General features: G+C 40.1%; 1 protein-coding gene across 1 annotated transcript; it reads right to left on the bottom strand.

The window, feature by feature from the left end:
- Positions 1-654: 654 nt before the first annotated feature.
- Positions 655-20,680, bottom strand: naa25 (N-alpha-acetyltransferase 25, NatB auxiliary subunit). The gene is made up of 24 exons (XM_085464405.1): positions 20,592-20,680; positions 18,978-19,063; positions 14,166-14,304; positions 13,970-14,088; positions 12,384-12,458; positions 12,190-12,297; positions 11,764-11,842; positions 11,379-11,490; positions 11,149-11,238; positions 9,816-9,988; positions 9,604-9,716; positions 9,303-9,510; positions 7,893-7,982; positions 7,630-7,810; positions 5,913-6,012; positions 5,651-5,802; positions 5,442-5,567; positions 5,105-5,348; positions 4,174-4,297; positions 4,016-4,081; positions 3,834-3,931; positions 3,630-3,740; positions 3,365-3,505; positions 655-2,737 (listed from the first exon to the last, which is right to left on the bottom strand). Exons 1-24 carry the CDS (start codon positions 20,647-20,649, stop codon positions 2,615-2,617), a joined length of 2,916 nt encoding a protein of 971 aa, XP_085320531.1. The 5' UTR covers positions 20,650-20,680; the 3' UTR covers positions 655-2,614.
- Positions 20,681-22,274: the final 1,594 nt, after the last annotated feature.

Genomic DNA, 22,274 nt, shown 5'->3' with positions numbered 1-22,274 from the left:
CAAAATATGAATATTCAATTTTACCTTGAAATGTTCTTAATATCTTCCACCAACCAAAAGGCCCCCAAAATTTCCATCATCTTCATTTTAAATACTGATAGCTGACATGGAGTTCAAATGCCACGTTCTCTGTCTCCACACTCTCGGATGTTCATCATCATCTTATTTTGGCTGCTCCCTCTAAGGTGTCACCACAGTGGGTTTTCTACCTTCTCTCCAGTTTTGTTCATCATCTTGTGTCAACTTTTCTATTACACTCTCCATCCTGGGTTTGAGGTCCTTTGTATGAGTGGTTCTTATAATTTGTTTAAAAATTCTTTTCTGTTCCCAGCGTTTCATCCAATCTTACTGTTGCCTGTGTGTATAGGAGAACTTCATGATTTGGGTTTAATCACCATGAACTAACTAAATAACATCAATTCTCTGTACTTTTATTTTGAGCTTATTTCCAAAGTTTCAGTTCATTGTGTCTGAAACAAGCTGGTGTAGCTTCCCTCCTTTTAAAGCTAACTTCTTCTGGTTGGCTGGTCCTGTTAAACAGCATCTGTGGAGATATCTGTAGGACTACAATTTAGAAAAGTTGTCCAAATCTAAAGCAGACTTTTCCTTTTCCTAGTGTTGATAATAACAAAAACATAAAATACAGCAAAATCCTCACATTTACCTTGTTTTATTTAAAAAAAGCTTTGACATTCCAGTGTTTCTGTTTTCCATTTTCTAACAAAAGAGGGTGGCAAGATGACACTCCAGATTGTCAACCATTATTCTCAACACATGTAATCAGATCACAGACACCTTCTGTCCAACCACTCAAACAGATGGGCTCGACTCTTTAAAGAAAAAAAAAAAAGGAAAAAAAAAGGCATTTATTAGCAGATGTGTATGCCACTGAATGTATATTCAGGACTAACAGGAAGGGGAAGAGTTTGTCATTTACTCACATATTCACATTGCTGTGCCAAATTCTTACAACAGTATAAATAAAACTGCACACAACCTGCAGTGCCATCAGTGCCCCTTGGTATTTGTAAACTATGCCTCCATTTGCTTCTTTCCTCCACCTCCTGTTTACTGATGACAGCACAAGATGCTAATTTTGCACAAATTGGGAAGATGCAGCAGCTGATGACACCATTTTGGTTCACGAGTCTTTTAGTAGGGGGAGGAAGGAAGATGAGGGAATAAAGCGGGAATGACAAAACCATTAACACAGGACAAATCTCATAGCATCTACTGCACCTGCTTTTAAAAACACACTGAAGTCCTCACTCACACACAGTACTTCAAAAAAAGGCTGCCTCAGCTATTTACAATTAGGTCCAATGTCTGCCTGTGAAACACACCTGAGACAGAAGAGTTGTCCCAGGACAGTTACTATGAAGCTGCATATTGGCTGGACATATAATCTGGTCTAGTATGAACATGAGTGTCAGTATATCCAGTCTAGTCACAGTCTCCTTTGCATTTATCTTTATAACTGTCACTTTTTCTTTTTCCTTCAGCAACGCAAATTCAAGCAGTTGCATATTCGCAGCCTCAACAGAAAGCATGTTTTTGGTGAACATTCATGTTATGATAGTCATAGATGGTCTCTTAAATAATTCTAATCATTCCTGTCTCTAAAAGTTCTGAAGCCTGATTTCTTCTTTGTGCTGGAACAACCTGATTCCACAAGACCGTGTTTACAAGCACCGCTTCCACTAATGGTGCCACTAGTATTAAAAAACAAACAAACAAAAAAGAAAAAAAACCCAACCCTGATTAAGTAACTCATTCCAACATTGCTCTTTGTAATACTGCAACTACAGAGGTGGTTCCACTTTTAGTGCTAAAGTCACATAAACACACAGGGTACACGAAGCAAAGGAATTTTTTTTTTTTTTTTTAAATGACGATGACAATAATTTGTGTATGGGGAAACATCAGTCTGAAGGCTTCCTGCAGGCGGTCAGGCGTCCAAAGAGTTACAAAGAGTTCATTGCAAAATTGTGCCCATTTGCTCTCCAATGTGCTGGAAAAGCAATCCTTCAACTGCGTTTTTCTTTTTTTTGGAACTCACCAGAAAATAATAGAGTCAAAAATAATAAAAAAGGAAACATAACTGACCAACACACATAGTGGTTTATTGTGTCTTATATTCTCATTTAGTCACGGAGTTGTGGTTGTTGCTCTTTATTATGTACAATAATTTATTAGATTAGCTGTTCTAAAACTGCGTATTCACTAATTTATTTATTTTTATATATTTATTTTTATTTTTTTTTTCTTCTTCTTCTTCTTTTGCACCTGTTAAAGGAACATGTCTCTTTTCCTCATTTTTACTTAGAACTGTTGTATAAATTCATGAATTTCATTACAAGCTTATGTGCTATAAGAGTTGCAAATGTTCCAGAGGTGTGTGTTGAAAGAAAAAGAAAAAGACATCAAAAACTCAAACGCCGAGTGAGAATTTCAAGGTCAGAAATGACTGAGAACATGGGAGGCCCAGGAACTTCCATCATCAGTGAAGAGGGAAGGATTTGTAGGATAGCTGGTGGGCTGACAGTAGATGGTGATGTGGGGCATTTAGGGGTGATGGTCGAGGGCGAGTTATTCTGGACATGCGTGATGGCATTCATATCTTGAGGTTCTTTATAGTTTCTGTTCTCTTCTTGAGCAGATCTCCCACCTCCTGTAGGGAGCGGAGGTAACTGCACTGCACCTTATCCGTAGCAGCTTTCGTAAACGACACTTCCTCCTGAAACACATGAAAGAGGAGGTGAAACCTCACAGTCGGGCAGGAGATACTACAGTTAAACTTTGGATTTGAGGCTTAAAAGATTTAAGATCTGTAATATCTAAACCCTGTTATGTCTTTCTGCAAATTAAGGTATAAATTCAATCCTAATAGAAAATATCTAATGATTATGTCTGTGAAGGTTTCTCAGTCATCCAGGTCATCGTAGTCAAAGGAGCTTGCAAAGAAAAGCGTCTGGACTTCTTTAAGTTGCTTGAAACGTCTTCAAGCAACTTAAAGAAGTCCAGACGCTTTTCTTTGCAAGCTCCTTTGACCATCTAATGATTACTAGTTTCAGGCAAGAAGGTCCTGGGTTTGAATCCACCATATGGGCGGGGCCTTTCTGTGTCTGTGTCGTTTCTGTCCGGGTATTCCGGCTTCCACCCATGGTCTTCTAAATTGCCCATAGGTATGAATGTGAGTGAATGATTATCTGTGTTAGACCTGTGACAAACTATCCAGGGAGTATCCTTCCTCTCGTCCTATGGCAGCTGAGACAGGCTGGAGATTTTGTCAGCTACCAAACCTGTGTTTGTTTCTATTTAAAGAACAAAAACAGAACAAAAACATATTTTTCTCTGCACTAACCTGTGTGTATCCTTCCAAGGTTAAAGTGGACAATTTAAGTGATGTCATGGCAGTCTCTTGGCCCTTTATATGCTCCATGGCCTGTGTCAGCAGGTCTTGCAAATTCCCTGTCAGCTCCTGGAAGCCACACATCACCACTGGCTGGAAAAGAAAAGACACAACAACAGTGTTCAGGGCAAGTAGGTGGACAGCAGAGTATTGTTTATGAGTCCATATGCAGATACAGTACACCTAAAAATGGAAGGAGTGAAAGGGGCAACTGTACCAGAGCTGTGTTTGCATCCTTTTTCTTCTTTTTCTTTTTCTGTAAACTAGTCTTCAGTGGTCGAAGGATCTTGGCACAGTAACTAGCCATCCACAGGACTATGCACACAGTCTGAGCAAAATAAAGTGGTGCATATTATAGACAGCATGAGATTTGGTAGGAAACAAGTTGTAAACTGTGTGTGTAGAAACTGAGATGTTTCACCTCAACAAAGAAGACTAGGTTTTCTAATAAGGACGGCTGGGTTTTTAATTTGCCTTCTTTCATTTCCAATAAATCTCCTTTGCATTTATTCAGGATTTCTGTGGACAGAGGAGGAAAACATGAAGCATCCCAGATGTACAATAATGTTTATTTTTGATAAAGAAAACCATCTAGTGACTCACCTTGAAGCTGAACTACTATTGATTTGAAACCGTTACAGATCTGTGTCTGAAGCTCGGATGACCCATCTAGGAGGGTAAATAAGGAGTGGAGAGAAGAAAATTATCAGGCTAAATCCAATTAGTTTGTTAGTCTTCATGTTACCATTGTCTCTTCTTACCAAGTCCAGCCGTCTCGAGCTCATGTAGGTGGACAGACAACTGCAGGGCTGCAGCCTGACACTGACAGCTTCCACTGGACAAAGCTAGGACCAGACGGGTCGAGGGTGGTCCCAGGAATGGATACTGGAATAACAACATCACCATTACAGCAAAGCACTCCAGTCCGCGCAAATGTACAGCAAACGTCATGTGAAAATATGGATGATGTAGAGATTTGGTCGAAACTCTCATCTGACCACTTGGGGTTGCTGTAAATTAGGTTAATTCCAGTTACCCTGTGCAACATGGATCCAATACATTTGGGGAGGATGTTAAAATTGATACATGATGATAATTAAAAGATCATAAGGTGTATTCCTGATCAAAGAGTTTCTGTTTAAGATCGTTTCACTGCTGACTGGGACACGGTGAGCACACCATCACCACACACACACTAACCAGCTGGAGGAGATTTCTTGTTGAAATATTGTGCCTTCGTATTGTTTGATTCTTGAATCTAAAAATAAACTGTTAGTTGCCCAACAGTCACGATTTTAAAACTCAAATCGGACAACTCTAGACTAATGCACTGGCTCCTTCCTGGAGAACAGAATTCATTTTGTGCATTTTCTGGGCAAATGTGTGGACTAAGAAATAGACAGTTGAGATTCAGACTTTGTGTCTAAAAGAAAAATCCTTCAAATTCATTAGAATGCATATGCCATCACCTTTCATGTTTAAAAACAATAAATAAATAAAAATAATCACTCTTTGCCTTCTCTTTCATGTATTGCTGTGAAGTGAGCCTTTGTATATGGGACAAAGGAGTCAGTGAGGTTGACTTCAACTCAAATGTATTTGTGTAGTACAAAATAATACAGTCGCCTCAAGGCACTTTATACTAAACGGTAAAGACGCTACAATAACAGAGACTTGCTTGTTTGTGTGCACCTGTATGTGTTTTTCTGCCATCTGAGCTGCTGTCTGTAGAGCCTGGTTCAGCTGGGAGAGCAGGCTGCTGAGAATTGAGGTCTTGTCTCCCACTCCGTTCTCATTAGATATCTCAGAGTTTTGCTGTGAGGGCATATGTGCCAACGCAGCCAATGAGGCGAGGAGGCGAAGCGTTAGAGAACGTATTCTGAGCCACATGGACTCTTCCTCTAGAGACTGACGTCTGTGTTCATCTGTTAGCTGTCTGTAAACAAAAGAGTAGCACAGGGTTGGATTGGAGACTGTGAGTGAGTACCAGCGTCTCTGTAACCAAAACCCCCCCAAAAAAGGACTATACCTGTCTTTAGGATCCCAGCACGTAAAAACAGTTAGGTCTCTGTTGTCCCTCATACTATCCCAGGGGATGTCATCCTCTTCTGCAGACAAAGACATGGCCTTCACACTCTCTTCCAGACTCAAGACACTGTAAAACAGAAAAATGCAACATCACAATCAACTATAGATAGAAATCCACAAGTTTATGTAAATTAGTGTGAATATTCTTACATATCAGCCTCAAGGAAGAGGTCGAGCAGCATCCTCTCAGTGCGGACCTGGGCAAAGTGCAGCGACTGGTTTAACCTGTTTCTGAGAGCAATGAACTCTGGGATTTTCTCAAACGCTCCATACTTATATGCCTGGATGATATACTCTGAGGTCTGGTGGAAAGAAGACAGAGGCAAAGGAGAGATAAATAAGGAAGGTAACGTAAGAGCAGGAGATCCAGTAAAAGTCTCTGCAGTTAAATCACAAAGAGGGATAGACTTACATCTTTCTGGTTCGAGTGGAAAAACCTGAGGGAGAAATTACAGGACTGGGAGGCTGCAGCAAACTGACCCAGTGACTCAGCATAGCGCGTTAACAGAAAACTGCAAAAATTAAAAAGATGTTTTTAATTAAAGTATCTGAGTCAAAGCTCAGATAATTTCCTTGGGGATTAATAAGGTATTCTGATTCTGATGAGGGCAAGGACACATTCATCCGAAGTACAAAATTAGTCCGAACATTCTTTTACTCCAAATTAGGGCTGCCACAAACGATTATTTTGATAGTCGACTAGTCACCGATTATTTTTGCAATTAGTCGACTAATCAGATCATACATCCATTGGATGTAAAACGTACAACTTATTGCAGCATGCATCTGCTCTTATACAGCCATCATTAGCTTACAGCTTTAAGTGTTTAAGGTCTGTGCTAACTAACAATAAAGACAAGATGATAGTTTATTAAATTTTAATGAAGTTTGCAGATTGTTTCGGTGAAGTTTAATAAACTCAGCTGTCTGCTCCTTGCTATCTAAAATATAACAGGACACCGAAGTATATTCTCGAGCATCTCACACTTCTGATAATCAGTTGTCTGCTTGACGTTTATTCAGCTGTCTAAAAACTATAACTTTAATCTCAGCCAAACCGATTTACTCAGGAACAAATAAAATACTGAAAAAAGTCAAACAATAACATTTTAAAGTTATCTAAGTGACTTATATATCATGTTTAACCTGAGTAGCGAAAGACGGTGGTGGGTTTGAAAACGACTTGCCGGGAGTCCGGTGTTCTCACCGAGCCTTGAAGTGAGCCTTGAACCCCGGCTAGCTATCAAGCTGGTGGGTAACAGACGTCTCTGAAAACGTCGGAGCGCTTTTGAAAATATGTGGTGTCTTGATAAACTGAGCAGATATTTGAAGTTTACACAGCTACATTCTCGCCTGAAAATATTTTAAACATTTATTTTGTGACCCAGAAAGAATAATAACAGTAATATTAAAACTAACTAGATGCCACCATTGTTGGAAACTGAGCAGGAATTCTGGGATAGGTTGGGCCACGAAGTATACACCCGACCCATCCTTCAAATCTGGGGAAACGAAGGGTGCATTTGTCGGCCGCATTTGTCAGTCTTCGTCGTGTCACTGTAAGGTAATCGGCCTACAAATGCGGGCACAGGAGGATGCGGGTCCTGAATTTGGACACAGCTACGATACCGGACACTGCTTCTTCTTTGGGGATTTAACGGCAGCTGGCATCCTTGTACATGCAGTGCTGCCATATTCTGTTTCAGTCCATTATTACACTCTTAAATCCTACTTATTCCTATGTCTTGTGGGATCTTACAAAGCTTCAAACAACGCGTCAACTATTAAATTAGTCGTCGACTTGTGACTAGTCAACTAATCGTGGCAGCCCTACTCCAACTTTTCATTTGATTCAATTTTATTTTATATAAAATTGAATTGAAGTCAGTTTCCTAACTTAAGGAATACTATAGATTTTATGTTGCAAACGATTGAAGCAACTACCAATTAAAGTGAAGTATGCTGTTGACCGACATATGACATGGTAGCAGACATGTTAGATATATAGTTAACTAAGCAACCGGAGCCTAGAACGCCAAGGAGCGACCAACCATCGGCAACAAAGTGTTGTGTGACGAGAAATCCGCTTTCTTTCCATGTTTCACCACAGAAACATGTTCTGTACTGACCCTATGGTGTCATGCTGTACATGCTTGGCATCCAGGCTTGAGTAAAGGTCCACTACAGGCTCAAACGCTCCCAGTCGACAGTACAGGAGCAGTAACAGCAGCTTGAACTGGGCGTTGGAAGGACTGTGAGATAGTCCCTCCTGCAGGAGACCCAAACACTGCCACATCATGTCCTCATCTCCTACAAGCATACAGATACACACATTTAGACACATCACATTACTGAGAGACAGGAAGTTCTGCACTGAAAAAGAAAAACTCACCGGTCTCTGTCCATAAGTCAATGTATACATGAGCGGCCATGAGACAATACATATCAGAAAACTGCAGCTCCGTCTTTAGAGCGTTCTTTCCTGTTCAGAGAGACCAAGAAGTCAGAACAAACAAAAACATGCACAAGGAACACAAGAAAAATCTTTAAAAGTGTTCAGTTCTTGTACAGTAAAGTCACCCTACAATTCTTAGAATGTTGACTGCAAACGTCCAACAAAGTCACCTTTATATCTTAAAAAACATGCCAAATATGACCAAGAAAAGTATGCTTGTCTGTAAAAATGAAAATGAAAAAATGAAGCCAATACCCAAGTGCTACACGTTGTATATGAAAGACAGGCAAAGCCACTGTGATGTCACCTACCGGTTAGTGAAGACCTATCTGAAACCTCAAGCTGAGCATTTTTACCTTCACCTTATTAGCTAACCGTAAACTGAGGGACACTATCTGCTCATTGGCTAACAGCTTATCAATCATAGCAAAGCATACCCTGTGTGTATCGTCCCTTTTTATTCAAATTGGGACCATAACTTACAAAATGGCCTTTAGTTTGTACTCAATATTGGTCACTGAGACCACAAAGTCATTAGGCAATTGTTGCATACGTGTCTATATATTTGGATGTCTTATTGCAAACATCACAGGAGCTCCCTCTTGCTAATTAGAAAGAATACATGTTTGCTTTGCTCTTCAGACCCAGAAGCTACATCCATCTGCAGTCCATCTAATAGCCACTTTGGGTTGGCTTAAACCAAACCAAAACAAAAAAAACCCCCAACATCTTAAAATGTCTTGTTTTAGTAAAGTAAGTAATACAGATAATTAGCAGGTGCACCTGTGGTATCAATTTGAAACTCCTGAAGCTCGTTTCATTCTCAAGTTACTGCATTCATAAACTTAAATGTCCACATTGCCCGCCCACCTCAGCTTTTTACGGCTGTAGAGTAACAAAACAAGACAGCAGCTTAAAAAAACCCCCAAACAAACAAACAAACAAAAGAAAACAAACATCTGACACTTGAAAATTTTAAGTCCGTAAACCAATAGATGACATAACGTTACCAATGTCTTTCTATTTTACAGTCTATGTCATGCATAACTGCAGTTTTATAACTTTATTGAACACACAAAAATGTATGAAAGCACTTTTTTATTCCTGGAATTTCTGAGAAAGAAGCCCTATTAGTAATCAACTATCAGCATGTTCAACTGGATGCTGCTGTTATCAGAAGAAATGTGCCAGCAAACAAGGAAGGCATTCACACTTTGCTGTTGACAACATCACATATCTGTCTGGCTCCACGACAAGATTTCACACCTCTTGGCTGTGGAAAATCTGATGATCCTGAATGAATGTCAATCTTATGGGTCTAAGAGTGAATAAAAATGTTGCTCTCACCAAACTTAAGCCCATGATGATAGTGAGCCTTAAGCTCTGTGATAAGATGAAGTTTGCCATCCACGTCGAGGGAATGATGCAGCCCTAGTGCACGGCTCAGCTGACAAACACACAAATGCCTCTGCAGCGCCTTGGTGTCCTCTGGAAAAGCAAATCCTTCCTCTTCCTGGTTGCCCAGTGGAACTGCTTCACTAAGATGATTAATGAACTAAAAAGAATTCAAAGACAGAAATGTGTTTCACGACCATGCTTTTCATTCTGCAAGAGGCAGTTCCACAGTTCTGCTTTAACTTTCTCTCACCTGAACGTGCTGCTCAGGAGACAGCAGGTGTAGGTATATTTTTAGGTCAGTGATGCAGCAGGGCTTGTCTCCAAACTTGTTGAAGAATTGCACCATTAACTCTAAAGGCTCACCTATTTATGGCCAACCAACAGACTGTCAGACTGAGGCAACAGGACATACATAAATACATGCTTATTCAGTATATGTGTGTGTGTGTGTATGTGTTTTACCTAGCAGGCTTTCCTCAGGACAGCCTCTTTCTCTCAGTCTGTGCATTAATTCAAGACGAGCCAAGTAAGGCCCTCTGAGTGAGCGGGACTCTTTGTTGTCCTCCCCCTTAATCCTCTCCTCCACAAACCTCACCACCTCAACCACAGTGTGATGTACTGAACCCTCTGAACAGCTACAGGATGGACAGAAAAAAAACAAAAAACTTCAGCGTGGACAAGATATAATATTATGAAGAAATAAGAGATAAATTGGACATATATAATATTATATAATGTCTAATTTGGAAAAAAAATATCCTCTATAAAGTTTGGAGAACAGCACAGCAGACGGTCATAGACACAAGGTGTTCCACATCTTGTTTGTCTTGCTGAAGGATGTGTGTATTTTTTAAATTAATAATTCATTTAATAATTAACACATGGCTTTCAGCAACTAGTAGGGATTTTTAAGGTTAAATAGGAGGAATGCCTTAGTGAAGGGACTTTTAACCACAAGGTTGGGCGATTGGACGAATATATCGACGATAGACTCAGCTTTCCGTTGATCGTTTTTACAAGAGTGATTTATTTATTTGCACATGGGTAAGTTTGCTGATAATGTTGGTTGAAGCTAAGAGAAGCAGCTGCGAACGGATGCACCCTCCTCAGAGTGCGCTCAAATGCAGCGATTCATTTACTCACAACAGAAAGAAAGAAAGGCAGTAGCCTATGTTCAGAAAAACACAAAAATATTTTATTTAAATAAAAAAAACCACAATGGTGGGGAGGGAAACAAAGAGAAACTGGCTTCTTTTTTCCACGATAACAGTGTTTATAGGCTGTTCCAGAGTTTATCTGTCTTACACACTCGATCAAACAACAAAAATTAAAAAGTTAAAAATCAAAATGTCTCTTTCCTAACATAAAAAACCCCAAAAAACAACTTCCAACGTAATGTTAAGTCTTTTGTGCGATTTGGCGCATCTCAAATATATAAATGAACAATCCAAAAAGTAGCTATATTAATACTGAAACAAACAAGAAAAGAAAGTCAATTATTAATTATTAAATATTAAAAAGAAATATTCCTTCCAAACCAGACTTACAAATTCTAAACGCGCAAATCAGTCCGTACATGGTTATACTGCTCCTCCCATCAAAAAGTCAGCGCATGCGCAAATATATTCCGTCCAATAATCGTTGGTTATTGGACTGACGATTTTTGGTTGGAAAACCGAATTGCCCAACCTTATTTAACCATCATGTGTGGGTTTTGTTAAAGTAAGGGAACAGATGCAGAGTTCACACGGATGGAAATCTTTATGCATTCAAACTCAAACACCTGCGTACTCACTGTTCGCCTTCTTCTGGCGGGCTCCACGACTGATCCACCAAGTGAAAGAGAGAGTCAAAGTAAGCCGGGTAGAACTGCCAATCATCAGGACTGCAAAGAAACACATTTTTTTGGTTGTTGTTGGCTGATATCTGTACTCCATCAGAAGTGATGTGCATCGACTGATGCCATGTTCTGATCAGTTATTGGTCTTGGACAGCTTGTGCACTGTTAAGATAAAACTCACTCACTTTTTAAGTAGCAGTTTGTGGGCCAAAGCGTTGCACTCTGGCCAGCGTTGCAGTCGCTTGTACAGCATCATACATTTGTTTTCTCTGCTCTGCAGCTCACTGGTCAGCTTCTCTGTGCAAAAATACAAGTATTAGCTGAAGAGGAATTTCAGGATGCACAGCATCAGATTTATAAGCCATGTGTGCCACATTACTTCAAACTATCCCTGTTATTTTATTGAGAATGCTGTTTAACACTTTATGTTCTCACTACAGCTTACTTTAAATATAAATAACTTTTTCTTTTTCCTGCCAAACATGACTGATACTATTTCAAAGTGTTAATGTCACATGGTCAATTTAAGAAAGTGTGTGTGTTTGTGAGTGTGTGTGGGGATCTACCTACCCCCAAGTGGGCCCCGGATCACTTCAAGGGCCTCTACACATTTCCCCAAGCGCTCTAGGATCATAAAATACAGTTGCACCTACAGAACACAAAAGTTAAAGTGAAAAAGTAAGGACTGTGCAATATTCTAACATTTGTATTTTCATCTTAAACATGTATGCAGTTAACACTAAAGTGCAGAAATCAGGGTTTTTTTTTCTGGCAATTAATGTGCCATGGGTTTCATTCACTAAAAGTTTTTTTTAATGCCAACATGACTACTGTAACTTAAAATATAAGACTCTCTCAGCTGTTAATGAAAATCCAAAGGAAATTCTGAATTTTAAAAATAAAAGTTGAGTAACTGGGATTTTGCCAGAATCCTGCTGTCCATTTAAGTTGGTTTCCATTGTCATAACACTGAAGTCATAAAGCCAACATACTCACCTCTGCTTCTGCTTCAATCTTTTCCTCCTTGACCATTTTTTCCACCATGCGTTCAGCCAGAGGCAGGAACATGGTCTGAGCCAACTTTTCATCTTGGGCTGAGATTGCCTTAGAAACAAGCACACAGTACTTTTACTGTCTGTTACCAATCATTCTAATATTTCAGCATTCATGTTATAAAAGCTTTCTTGTACCTGCATCACAAGACTCATGACCGACCAAAAGTAATAGGGATTCTTCGGGACAATTTTATACAAGGCCATTCCTGCCTGTAAATAGGAGGATGTAGCCATTAATACATTAATTCTGCTCCTAAATCAATGGAATTCATTTTCACGTAGAGCTGGGCGATATGAGATTTTTTTCATATCACGATATGTTTTTTTCCATTTCAGGCGATAACGATATCTATCACGATATAGGCCAAATAACTATATTTGTAAGATTTAAATGTGCCGTTGCTCACAAGTAAAATGTGAAATAATCAGCAGCTTGTTTTTATTTAAATATTTATTTCCCATAATAAGTTCAACAGGGTAGATGTACTTAAGGAACATGAGACTTTTTCAGATAAATAAAGGCAAATATTGCAAACTACACAAAAGGCAGCCGCTAAAGCGTTTAAGTTTCAAAACAGAACCAACGAAACAGACTAAATTGTCAATTCCACTTAGAAACAAAATATTAATTCTAAAAATAAATCTTAGTTTGTTTTACAGAAGAACAGACAAAACTGACTAACTTTCGTCAATATCAAATAAACTGAGAACTAAAAGGAAATTCTCAATCTCTCCTTGTTGTATAGCTTAGCTTTTCAAACAGTTTTAACAGTTACTTTAGTCTGACAAAAGCCGAATGACGAATTAGCGCTTCCAGTCAGAGACTGAGGCTACGTCCACACGTACACGGGTATTTTTGAAAACGGAGATTTTCCGTTTTCGTTTTAAAAAAATAATCCCGTCCACACATAAAGGCAGAAATGAAGGAAAACGCTGCTATGAACATGCCAAAGCAGCAGGTGGAGCGAGATTCCTAACCGTGCAGAAATGTTGGCCAATCAGAAGTCTAGAAGCCTCGGTGGGAAAAAGTAAACAAAGCTGGGGCATAGAAGCAGAACCGAGTCGTATGTGTGGAGGGACAGTAACTGTGTGTATATGTAAGCATTTAAACACTGCAGAGAGTAAAATTAACAGTAACAGTATTGTAGAAATTCATTTCACCGAAACAATAACGTGGCGCACAGTGTGACGCATGCACCAGTTTATTGTATTTCCAGACTTGCTTTCGGCACAATTTACAGTGCACGCTACTCTGTTTTTTGTCAGACTTGAAATAGCCGAAATACCTTCACACTACGGAACTTCTATGGCTCTTCCGTTCGACAATCTCTCCGGCATTGGAACCATCATCTGTGTTCCCTTCGGTCACGCTCGGTTGATTTTTCTAGTCGGCACACTCATTTCCTCCATTACCCGCTGGCTGCTTCCCAAACAAACACACGTGCGGCTTGGCACTTGTGCTGTACGTAACAAGTCACGCGACGTGACGCTGCGGCTGTGATTGGTTCGGCTCTGCGCTACTTAATTTGGATTGGCTGACCTTTTTTTTTTTTTTTTTAAGAGGACAAGAGCGGCGAGGTCTATCGCGATAGCTTAATTTCTCTATCGCGTAAAAGTTATATCGCGATACATATCGTTATCGTTCTATCGCCCAGCTCTATTTTCACGTGAGCCCATAAACCTGCTTGTTGCTCATATTTGCTCTTTTTGAGCTGTCTCACCTGCTGCATCTTTTTGTATTCTCCCACACGAGCGTACGCCATGAAGAGGTGAGAGTGATACTCTTCGCTTAGAGGAACCTTCTTCACTGCAGCCTCATACAGCTTGGTGACCAACTCAGCTGTGGACAACACACATATTCAATATTCAGTCATCCAATGTTAATACCAGCTTTCATGTGTGCGCATATATACTCACGACGATGCATCTCTCTGTACAGTATAGTCAGAGCCTGAAGCGAGTTGTCATCAGTGGGCTCAAGAGTGGCCACTTCCTGGGCTAAAGTGAAAGCTTCATCCTGCTTTCCAGTCCTCTGAAGGCCAATCGCCTTCAGGACCTGGAGGAAGCAGAAAAGACTGAGTTATAAAACTGAATGAGAAGGAAAAGGCAAAAAAAGAGAAAAAGATAAACATTACAGATTTCATTGGCACGAATAAAATGGCAAGCCATTGCAGAGGTTTTCAGTTAGAGCTAGAAGCACAATGGCAACCCAAACAAAGGTTTTCAACAAGACAATTCCAAAGACAAGGATGCACTAGGAACCTAAAACCTTCTGATGTCAAAAACAGTTTAATAAACAAATTAAATTTCTGCTGTCTTGATCATTTTAGAGCCCCACCTGTAACACTGCAGCAGTGGCCCACCTGTAGTTCAGTGTACAGTGTGCCTTAAGCATGAATTCACAGTACTGCAATGATACTCTGCCACTTTGGCTGATGATTGGCTGATTGCTTGCAGTCTGGGAATGGCCCATCTGACTGCAGAGAGCTCTTTCATTGATGGAGGCAGTGTACAAAGTATGTAATATAAGTGATGGTGATACAGCTTCAACTCCAGGATGAAACTTGGAAATTTTCCCAGCTTCTGGCTTCACTTGGGAATTGGATCAACCCAGAATCAGACTCTTCCTTTTCTTTTTTAAGAAACATCAGGACCTTCTCATGATTGCCTGATGCTGACTTCATTTTTTTTTTTTTTTTCACGGTGAGTTTTCAACTAAAAAGCAAAGCGTTTAGTGTTTATATATGTTACGCAACAAGTTCATATTTGAATTTCCTGTTGCTTTTTTGCAGCGGTGTGAAATGGCCTTAACTGTTACTTTGCTACAGGCTGCAAAAAAAATAGCGAATGCCAACATCTTTATGCTTTTGTTGTTTTAGAAAATAATTTTGAGATGAGACTGTGATTATGACTGGATACCATTGTCACACCTTGGACATACAGAAGTCGTTTGATCATATAACACACACACGCACACACACGCACACACACACACACACGCACACACACACGCACACGCTCTGGAGAAAAACAATGCTGAGAGACAACAATGTGGAAACTTGATGGGCTGACCCAACACACAAATACTGGATGTGTGTTACTGTGTGTCCAAGCGGACTTCAAAAAGAGTATAACAAGAATAAACGCTCGGCCGTCGGGTCTCCTGCCTTCTGTGTAACCAACAGAGTATTACTGAGGAGTTAGAACCAACAGAGTCTCGGGGACTAAGGATGTAGACCTGCTACATCCTTAGCAATCTTATTTTTATTGAATGAGCCACATTGCTCCTATTGGCTGCCCTTCTCTGTCACTCACAGACCTCTTGCTGAAAGGGGTGAGTGCAGTAGCATTTAAAGCTACAGACACACAAAAAAAACAAAAAACAAATAAACTGGGGTATTCAGGCATGGTCCAAAAAAATTGTGTGGTATTTAGTAGAGCAGGGCGATATGACCAAAAATATTTATCACGATATACATTTGAAAATTTGCGATAACGATATAACTGACGATATAATTGACACTAGACAAAATACTTTATAACTCCACAACTTTATTAGTGCAAAAACCCCCATCAATGTATTTTCACTTAAACAAGCAGCTGTTTTTTTATGTGCATTAAAGTTATATAAAAATTTAACAGTGCAAATGCAAATTCCTTGCTGACAGTTTAACCAAAAGGCATTTCCAGTGGAAATTGGCCGACATATCCTCAGCATAACCATGTATAATATCCACAAAACTTAAAAAGAGGTTATACACACAATACGGTAATATTATGTTGAAGCACAGTACGTATCACTCCGCGAGGCTCCTGCCTACGATGCCGTAGTGCTCCGACAATCCATCAAGCGGTGCGGCTTCGTAGCTTAGCAAAGTTGTACTAAAACATTTGACAGATTTTCCAGCGCCGTGTACCACATAAAATTGTTTCGAGGTCAGTAAACACAACCAGAATTCATACATAAGGCACACGGGATTATAAGGGGCACTGTCGATTTTCAGAAAAATCAAAGGATGCCGTATTTTCCAAACAACACGGTAATAACGATGGGCCATTAGCATGCTCTACCAAAAATAGTGCTTTGTTGTGTATCTGACGGACGAAAGCTAAACCAGTTCCACACCACTTAAGTTGCAGCATTTTTACAAACCAATTCTGGTTCATCCGTTTCATTCAACGATCCGCTTTCGCTCTTCTCATTCTGCGTCACCGCCATGTGCGTATGTAAACATAGGCACTGCGCATGCGTGTTTTACCCATATTCTATCGCGATATTTCATTTTCCTATCGTTGCCCAAAATTACACTGGTATTATCGTGAACGGTATGATATAGCCCAGCCCTAGTATTTAGTGCTGAAACTTGTAATATACATTCTGAGAACAGGGAATAACACATGTCCCTAAGTCTTAAGATATGGGACCTTAACTTTAAAAACAAGATGGGAGAAAAAGTCACTCTAATGAGTCTGACCTACTCAGTCGTCATTTATCAGTTTTAAAACTTTCTTACCAAGATCAGGAATCCTACCTATTTTTACATGTTATATTAAAAAGTAATTATTTTGTTATAACTTGGTAGCAATACAGTGAGAGTAGCTGAAAATAAACATGGATCTAAGGGTGGGTGGTATAAACGGTATATGGTAGAAACAATATAAATTTGGCCAACGGTAGAGATTTTGACTATACCACTCTATCGCGATAACGCATGTTGATGTCGTCATCAAGCTGCGCCTGTTTTGGTTGAAAGCATTGCAGCAGCTGCAAACAACATCATCTGCAAATTATGCTGGGCGACAGTAATAGCAAAGAGTCGAAGCACTTTTGGAATATGGGGAAAGCCAAAAACTGCGCTTCCTCCACTTCCGTACCATTGATTCATTAATGCTGAATTCTCTCGCGGCTGCTCTATTCCCATGTTGTTGCAGTATATTAATGACTAACCTCGTAATGTGGATGGATTATCTCAGTTGTTCTCCTAACTGAAGTTTGGTCTGTTTATAGCATCCTACCATGCAATTGCATTTGTCCCTAACCACCAGAAACCCTCACGTTAACTTTTATCGAGTAGAAAAAAGTTTGCGTTCATCCTTCAGCTTCACTGTGCTAATGTTATGCTAACGTAGCTGTTTTGCTAGCGTTCAAGTAGCACATTATATACGAGCTAGTCCCTAGTAACCCTACAAATGTCACTGCTGTTTAGTTTTCTGTCTTCATTTATGTTGAAAGTGACAGCAGAGCTGCACGTTTTAAGTTTTTCAGAAACCTCTCAGTCAGAACATGCTATATCATGTTTAGGTGGAAACTAGCGAGCTAACTTCCTGCTAACTTCTAACTCCGTTGAATTTCATAAATTCTGTTTTCATGGATGTCTGGATGTTAAACTTAATTGTTACACCTGGTAAAGCAGCAACACTGATCATTTTATTAAAGATGAAAAAATTTAGACTGTTGTTAACTCTCAGTGATGCCGCAGTGTTCGTTTGACTTTGGGACCTGAAGTTGACAGAGTTTTGGACCCAGATTACTCCGCAAGGCCCTCGACTACGGCAGCCGTAATGCTCCGACAATCCATCAAGCGGTGCGCCTTCATAGCTTACTAAAGTCGTACTAAAGACAGATTTCTGCGCACACTGTCGATTTTTGAGAAAATTAAAGGATTTTAAGTGTGCCTTATAGTGTGTAAAATACGTTCTACAGAAGAAAAGAAATATATCGCGATATATATCGTTGCCGCACATGCTTCAAATTATACCGTGATATGGATAGTAGGCCATATCGCCCAGCTCTAGATCAAACCAGTAAAACAGTTTATTTTGGTGATCTGCAGCGGAGATGAAAGTCAACTTCAAATTTTCAAACTGTTGGACATCTAAAGTGTTACCAGAGTGAGAGTTAGCCGAGTTAACTGAGAGAGTTAGCTATCATTGTGGGACTGAAAATCCAGAGTGTCTATAATCCCAAGATTAGTAAACTCAGTTTTTACTAACACCGGGATTATACTTTCTACATCCTTGAATTTCATTAGACGGCAAGTGTGAGTGTCCACATCAATGTTTTTTGTGACTGTGCAGACTGCTCCGAGAATTTACATTACAAATATACATTCACTCTAGACCGGGGGCTTCAAAAAAGCATAACAAGTATGACTACTCAGCTATCAGGTTTCCAGGAGGCTTTGTCCGCAAATAAGTATAATGGAGGCCCAAATCTGCCTTTTGGACCATGCCCACTTTATTAAGAAGAGGAAAAAAAAGGGGACAAACTGAACAGCAGTTTGGGAAAATGGCACAGCCCCACTCCTGAGACATGCTGAACTGACAAGTGTACCTCTGACCTGTTGTCCAGACGTTATTTTAATTCTGTGACTTTAAGACAGCTGTCCAGTCCTGCTGCAAATCTCTAATAGTGTGCATGAATATTCTGCTTTACAGGTGCTAGATGTGCATGAATCCACTGGATTATTGCAACACCTGTAACTAGCACTGAAATTCAAGCCTGAGCAAAACCTTGATGCGTCCCTCTTCATATTTTGGGACTTCAAATAATGTGATTATTAGAGCAGATGAGCACTGACACTAAAATTTTATAAAATATACTGTTTTTAATACATAAGCTCCACTGACCTACAGACCTGTACAGGTTCCTTGCAACAGTGGAGGAACCCTCACAGAACACCAACAGAGCTCAACACTTTCAGCATGAACAGTCATTTAGTCACCCACCTTGGCACAGTGCAGGTCCTTATGTTTCTTCAGCAGTTTATCTGCCTGCTGTATCGCCATTTTGTTATTGCCATTATCAAGGTAATCTGGGAAGCACAAGAACAACATCGCTTTTATTTAATATTTATTTGGGGGATTGACAAAGTAATTCAGAAACTATTTTGGTTTTGGATTCATTTTTTTCCTGTTTTCTAAGCAAAAACATCAGAGTGGGCCCAGCTTATCAGGGTTCGTGTTGCAGAGCAGGATAGTATTTGCAAGGGTCTGGAACGCTGTTTAAACAAAATTTGAAATTTTACCATATTAATCTGAGTTACAGATGCTTTCACGTCTATCTGACCTGTAAAAATGATCGGCAGATAATGAAAATAACTGCCAGTAAATCTTTCACTATAATTAAATACAGCTTATCTTAGTGAATGGTTAAAGTATGCGGCTTCAGACATAGACAAGAGATACCTCAGTACAGCTGAGTGCCAAAATTAACCGTACCAGACAGCAGTGTGCTTATGTCATGTCTATTCTCTCGGTTTAAACTGTCATCACAGGAGGGAAAAGTTGCCAAATCCTACAGAAACCAGGGGAACCCTGAGGTGTACTTAAGACCCGGTATTGATCAAGTTTCAGCTCTAAGTTGCAGTGAAACTGCAATAACTGCATTACAGTTTAAGCTTCACTCCCAAAGTAACACCGGGGGGGAGGGGGGGCGCAAAAATCCCCCGCGCGCACACGCACACAGATATGTATACACACATAAAACAATGCGTATTTTCGGTTTGTAGACTTGAAATACTATTTATTTTCCATCAGTGCAAAACTAGCAGTAAAAGAAATTAAAACAGCTTCAACTGGTGTGAACTGTTTTAATTTCCCCTCACGGAACAACACCAAATAGTCCATTATTTACGTTATTCATCAGCACTGTTACTGAAAGGTCCGCGAGCTGACAGCTAGCTAGCAAGCAAGCATTACATCTCAACCGCTAGAGTTAGCTTGAAGCATTGTCCTTAAACTACTATGAACCTAAATTTAGCTGGGAGTTAACAGTGGAACCTTCAGTCTGCTACAAAACAACTAAAGCGTCACAGTGGCGTTAATCGCAAAGGAAATATATGTCAGACAGTGGAAGCCAACTTGCATCAACGAACAACTTTTCTTTTTCTCAACCTGCAGCATGTGCAGGAGCTTATTGATTGACTGCAGCTTAGCTGACACACTAGCAAGCTAAGCTACGCTGTTAAATAGCGCCCATGAGCTAGAGGAGAAAGCACTTCGACTTTGAGAACGAGTCAAGCCGAACGACAAATAATGTCCACACGTTTCATTGCAACAACACCACCGAGAATCTCTATAGATTTAAAAGGGACAGGCTGTTTCATTCAGAGACCCGACACTGGAGATGTGTTCTACCCCGGCTTGGTTGAAAACCGGGTAAGGTGCACTGTCATTGGGCGCTGCGGGCAGCAGAGTCCGTGGCTGCAGCTGGAGGGGCCGCATCGCTGCCCCACGACTCCAGCAGCCTCTAGTTTAAACATATTCTCCAGGACAGGGCACAGCTGTGTTTACCGAACCTCCACACACAAAGAAATGTGTAACTTTCCATTGAAAACTTACCGTATATAGGTCTGAGCCTCCTGTCGTTTGGATCTTGCACATGGCCTCTCGCCGCCATGGTGTAGTTTACCTGCTGAGTAGATGTTCACGCATGCGTATTCGAAGCGACCTCAGGAAAGACTAAAGGATTTTATTTCTCGCTGAAAACGCAAAAGTATTGTCAGGATGAAACCTGTCTCAAGTTTTGACTTTAAACCTATAATAATACAATATGAAAAACAGACAGCTTGCTAACGATAAAAAATTTATTTCATAGCCAAGGAAAGTAGTTTTAGAATAGTTCGTGTATTTGTGGCAGATTAAATGTTTCGCTATCCAGATAGATAAAAAAGAATTGTAAATATTGTTTAGCTGTGTTTATCACCTAATAAGTTTTAAAAAAAACCCAGTTAGGCTGTGACTCAAAACAAAGCTAATTCGGGGCCACAAATTGTAGTAAGACTGGCTATTTTACTAATAATTCAGATTTAGTCAAAGCCCGGCTTTTAAGATTTTAGATCATAATTACAAGTTAAAAACTGAAACGTATTCAATCAAAGCTCAAAGTTAACAGATACAAAGTACAAAAGCAAAGCCAGCATTTTTTTTACTATAGTTTTTGTAAGATTACCGCATGAAAGAACAACGAACTGTCAGGTCAGTTCCTTGATCATTAATATGCAAATTTTCATGACCATTGATCAACAACCACTGATCAATGGCCATGAGTACCATTCACAGAGAGTTGGGGAATGGCTGCACTCATATCATTGTAAGATGGTGAAAGATGTACCCTTAGTCCCCTACTCAATTTGGAGATGGTCTTTCCCTTTTCACGTAAATGGCCTCCCTGAATCCCTGCTCAAACCAGCGTTCCTCCCTGTCCAGGATGTGTACATCCTCATCATTGAAAGTGTCCACTGGCCTGTAGGTGTAAATAGACTGCGGAGTCCTGGCCTGGCAAGTTAGCTCTTCTGTGTTGTGCCATCCGCTTTGCTAGAGGTTGTTTGGTTTGGTATGAATTATGGCAATCCTCCTGGCACTTAACTCATTCATTGCCATTGACGTCTATAGCCGTCAATTGCAGTGAATGAGTCAATGGGTTTAACTCATTCACTGCCAATGGCTGGCAGTGAATGAGTTAAGAGCGTACACTACATTACTATGTTTGTGTCGGAGGGTGGACCAATTTTTGGCGCATCGTGTTTTGGGGTTTAGAAGCCAAGGAGATGTGGTGTTTAGAAAAAATGTGTCTCAACTATTCCAATACTCCTGCCACATACAGGATCACTAAGGGTTTTCACTTAGGCAGCAGCTGTCATTCTCTCCTGGATAAGCTGGAGCTAGGTGTCTTCCTAGCTTTGACAAATGTCCATTTGGGATAACCACATTTACTCAGAGCCTTCTTGACGTGATGTTCCTCTGCTTCCCTGGCTGCAGTGTCTGTGGGGATGGTTTTCGCTGTATGTTATAGCATCATAGCATCCTGATGACACCCAGCTTTGTGTTCCAGTGGATGGATGAGAGTCAAACCTTAAATACTGATCCATATGCGTAGGTTTACGGTACACATCAGCTTTTAAATGTCCCCCATTACTGATGGAAATCTCACAGTCTAAGACAGGGGTGTCGAACTCCAGACACCGAACTCCGGTGTCCTGCAGGTTTTAGATATCACCCTGTTTCAACACACCTGAATCAAAT

Source organism: Copadichromis virginalis, linkage group LG7, assembly GCF_057382275.1.
Source record: "Copadichromis virginalis isolate Kocher_CV1m ecotype Utaka linkage group LG7, C_Virginalis_male_GT1.1, whole genome shotgun sequence".
Lineage (NCBI taxonomy): Eukaryota > Metazoa > Chordata > Actinopteri > Cichliformes > Cichlidae > Copadichromis > Copadichromis virginalis.
Note: the sequence above shows the minus strand (reverse complement) of the source record. Positions and strands in the feature narration are given on the sequence as shown.

Bases quoted from the DNA above. Each gene is read 5' to 3' on its own strand.
- naa25 (XM_085464405.1), bottom strand. From the start codon at position 20,649: ATGGCGGCGAGAGGCCATGTGCAAGATCCAAACGACAGGAGGCTCAGA. The intron at 9,717-9,815 runs GTAAAACACATA...GGCCATAAATAG, and splicing joins TCCTGAGGAAAGCCTGCTAG to GTGAGCCTTTAGAGTTAATG. The intron at 2,738-3,364 runs GTTAGTGCAGAG...CATGTGTTTCAG, and splicing joins CCTTGGAAGGATACACACAG to GAGGAAGTGTCGTTTACGAA.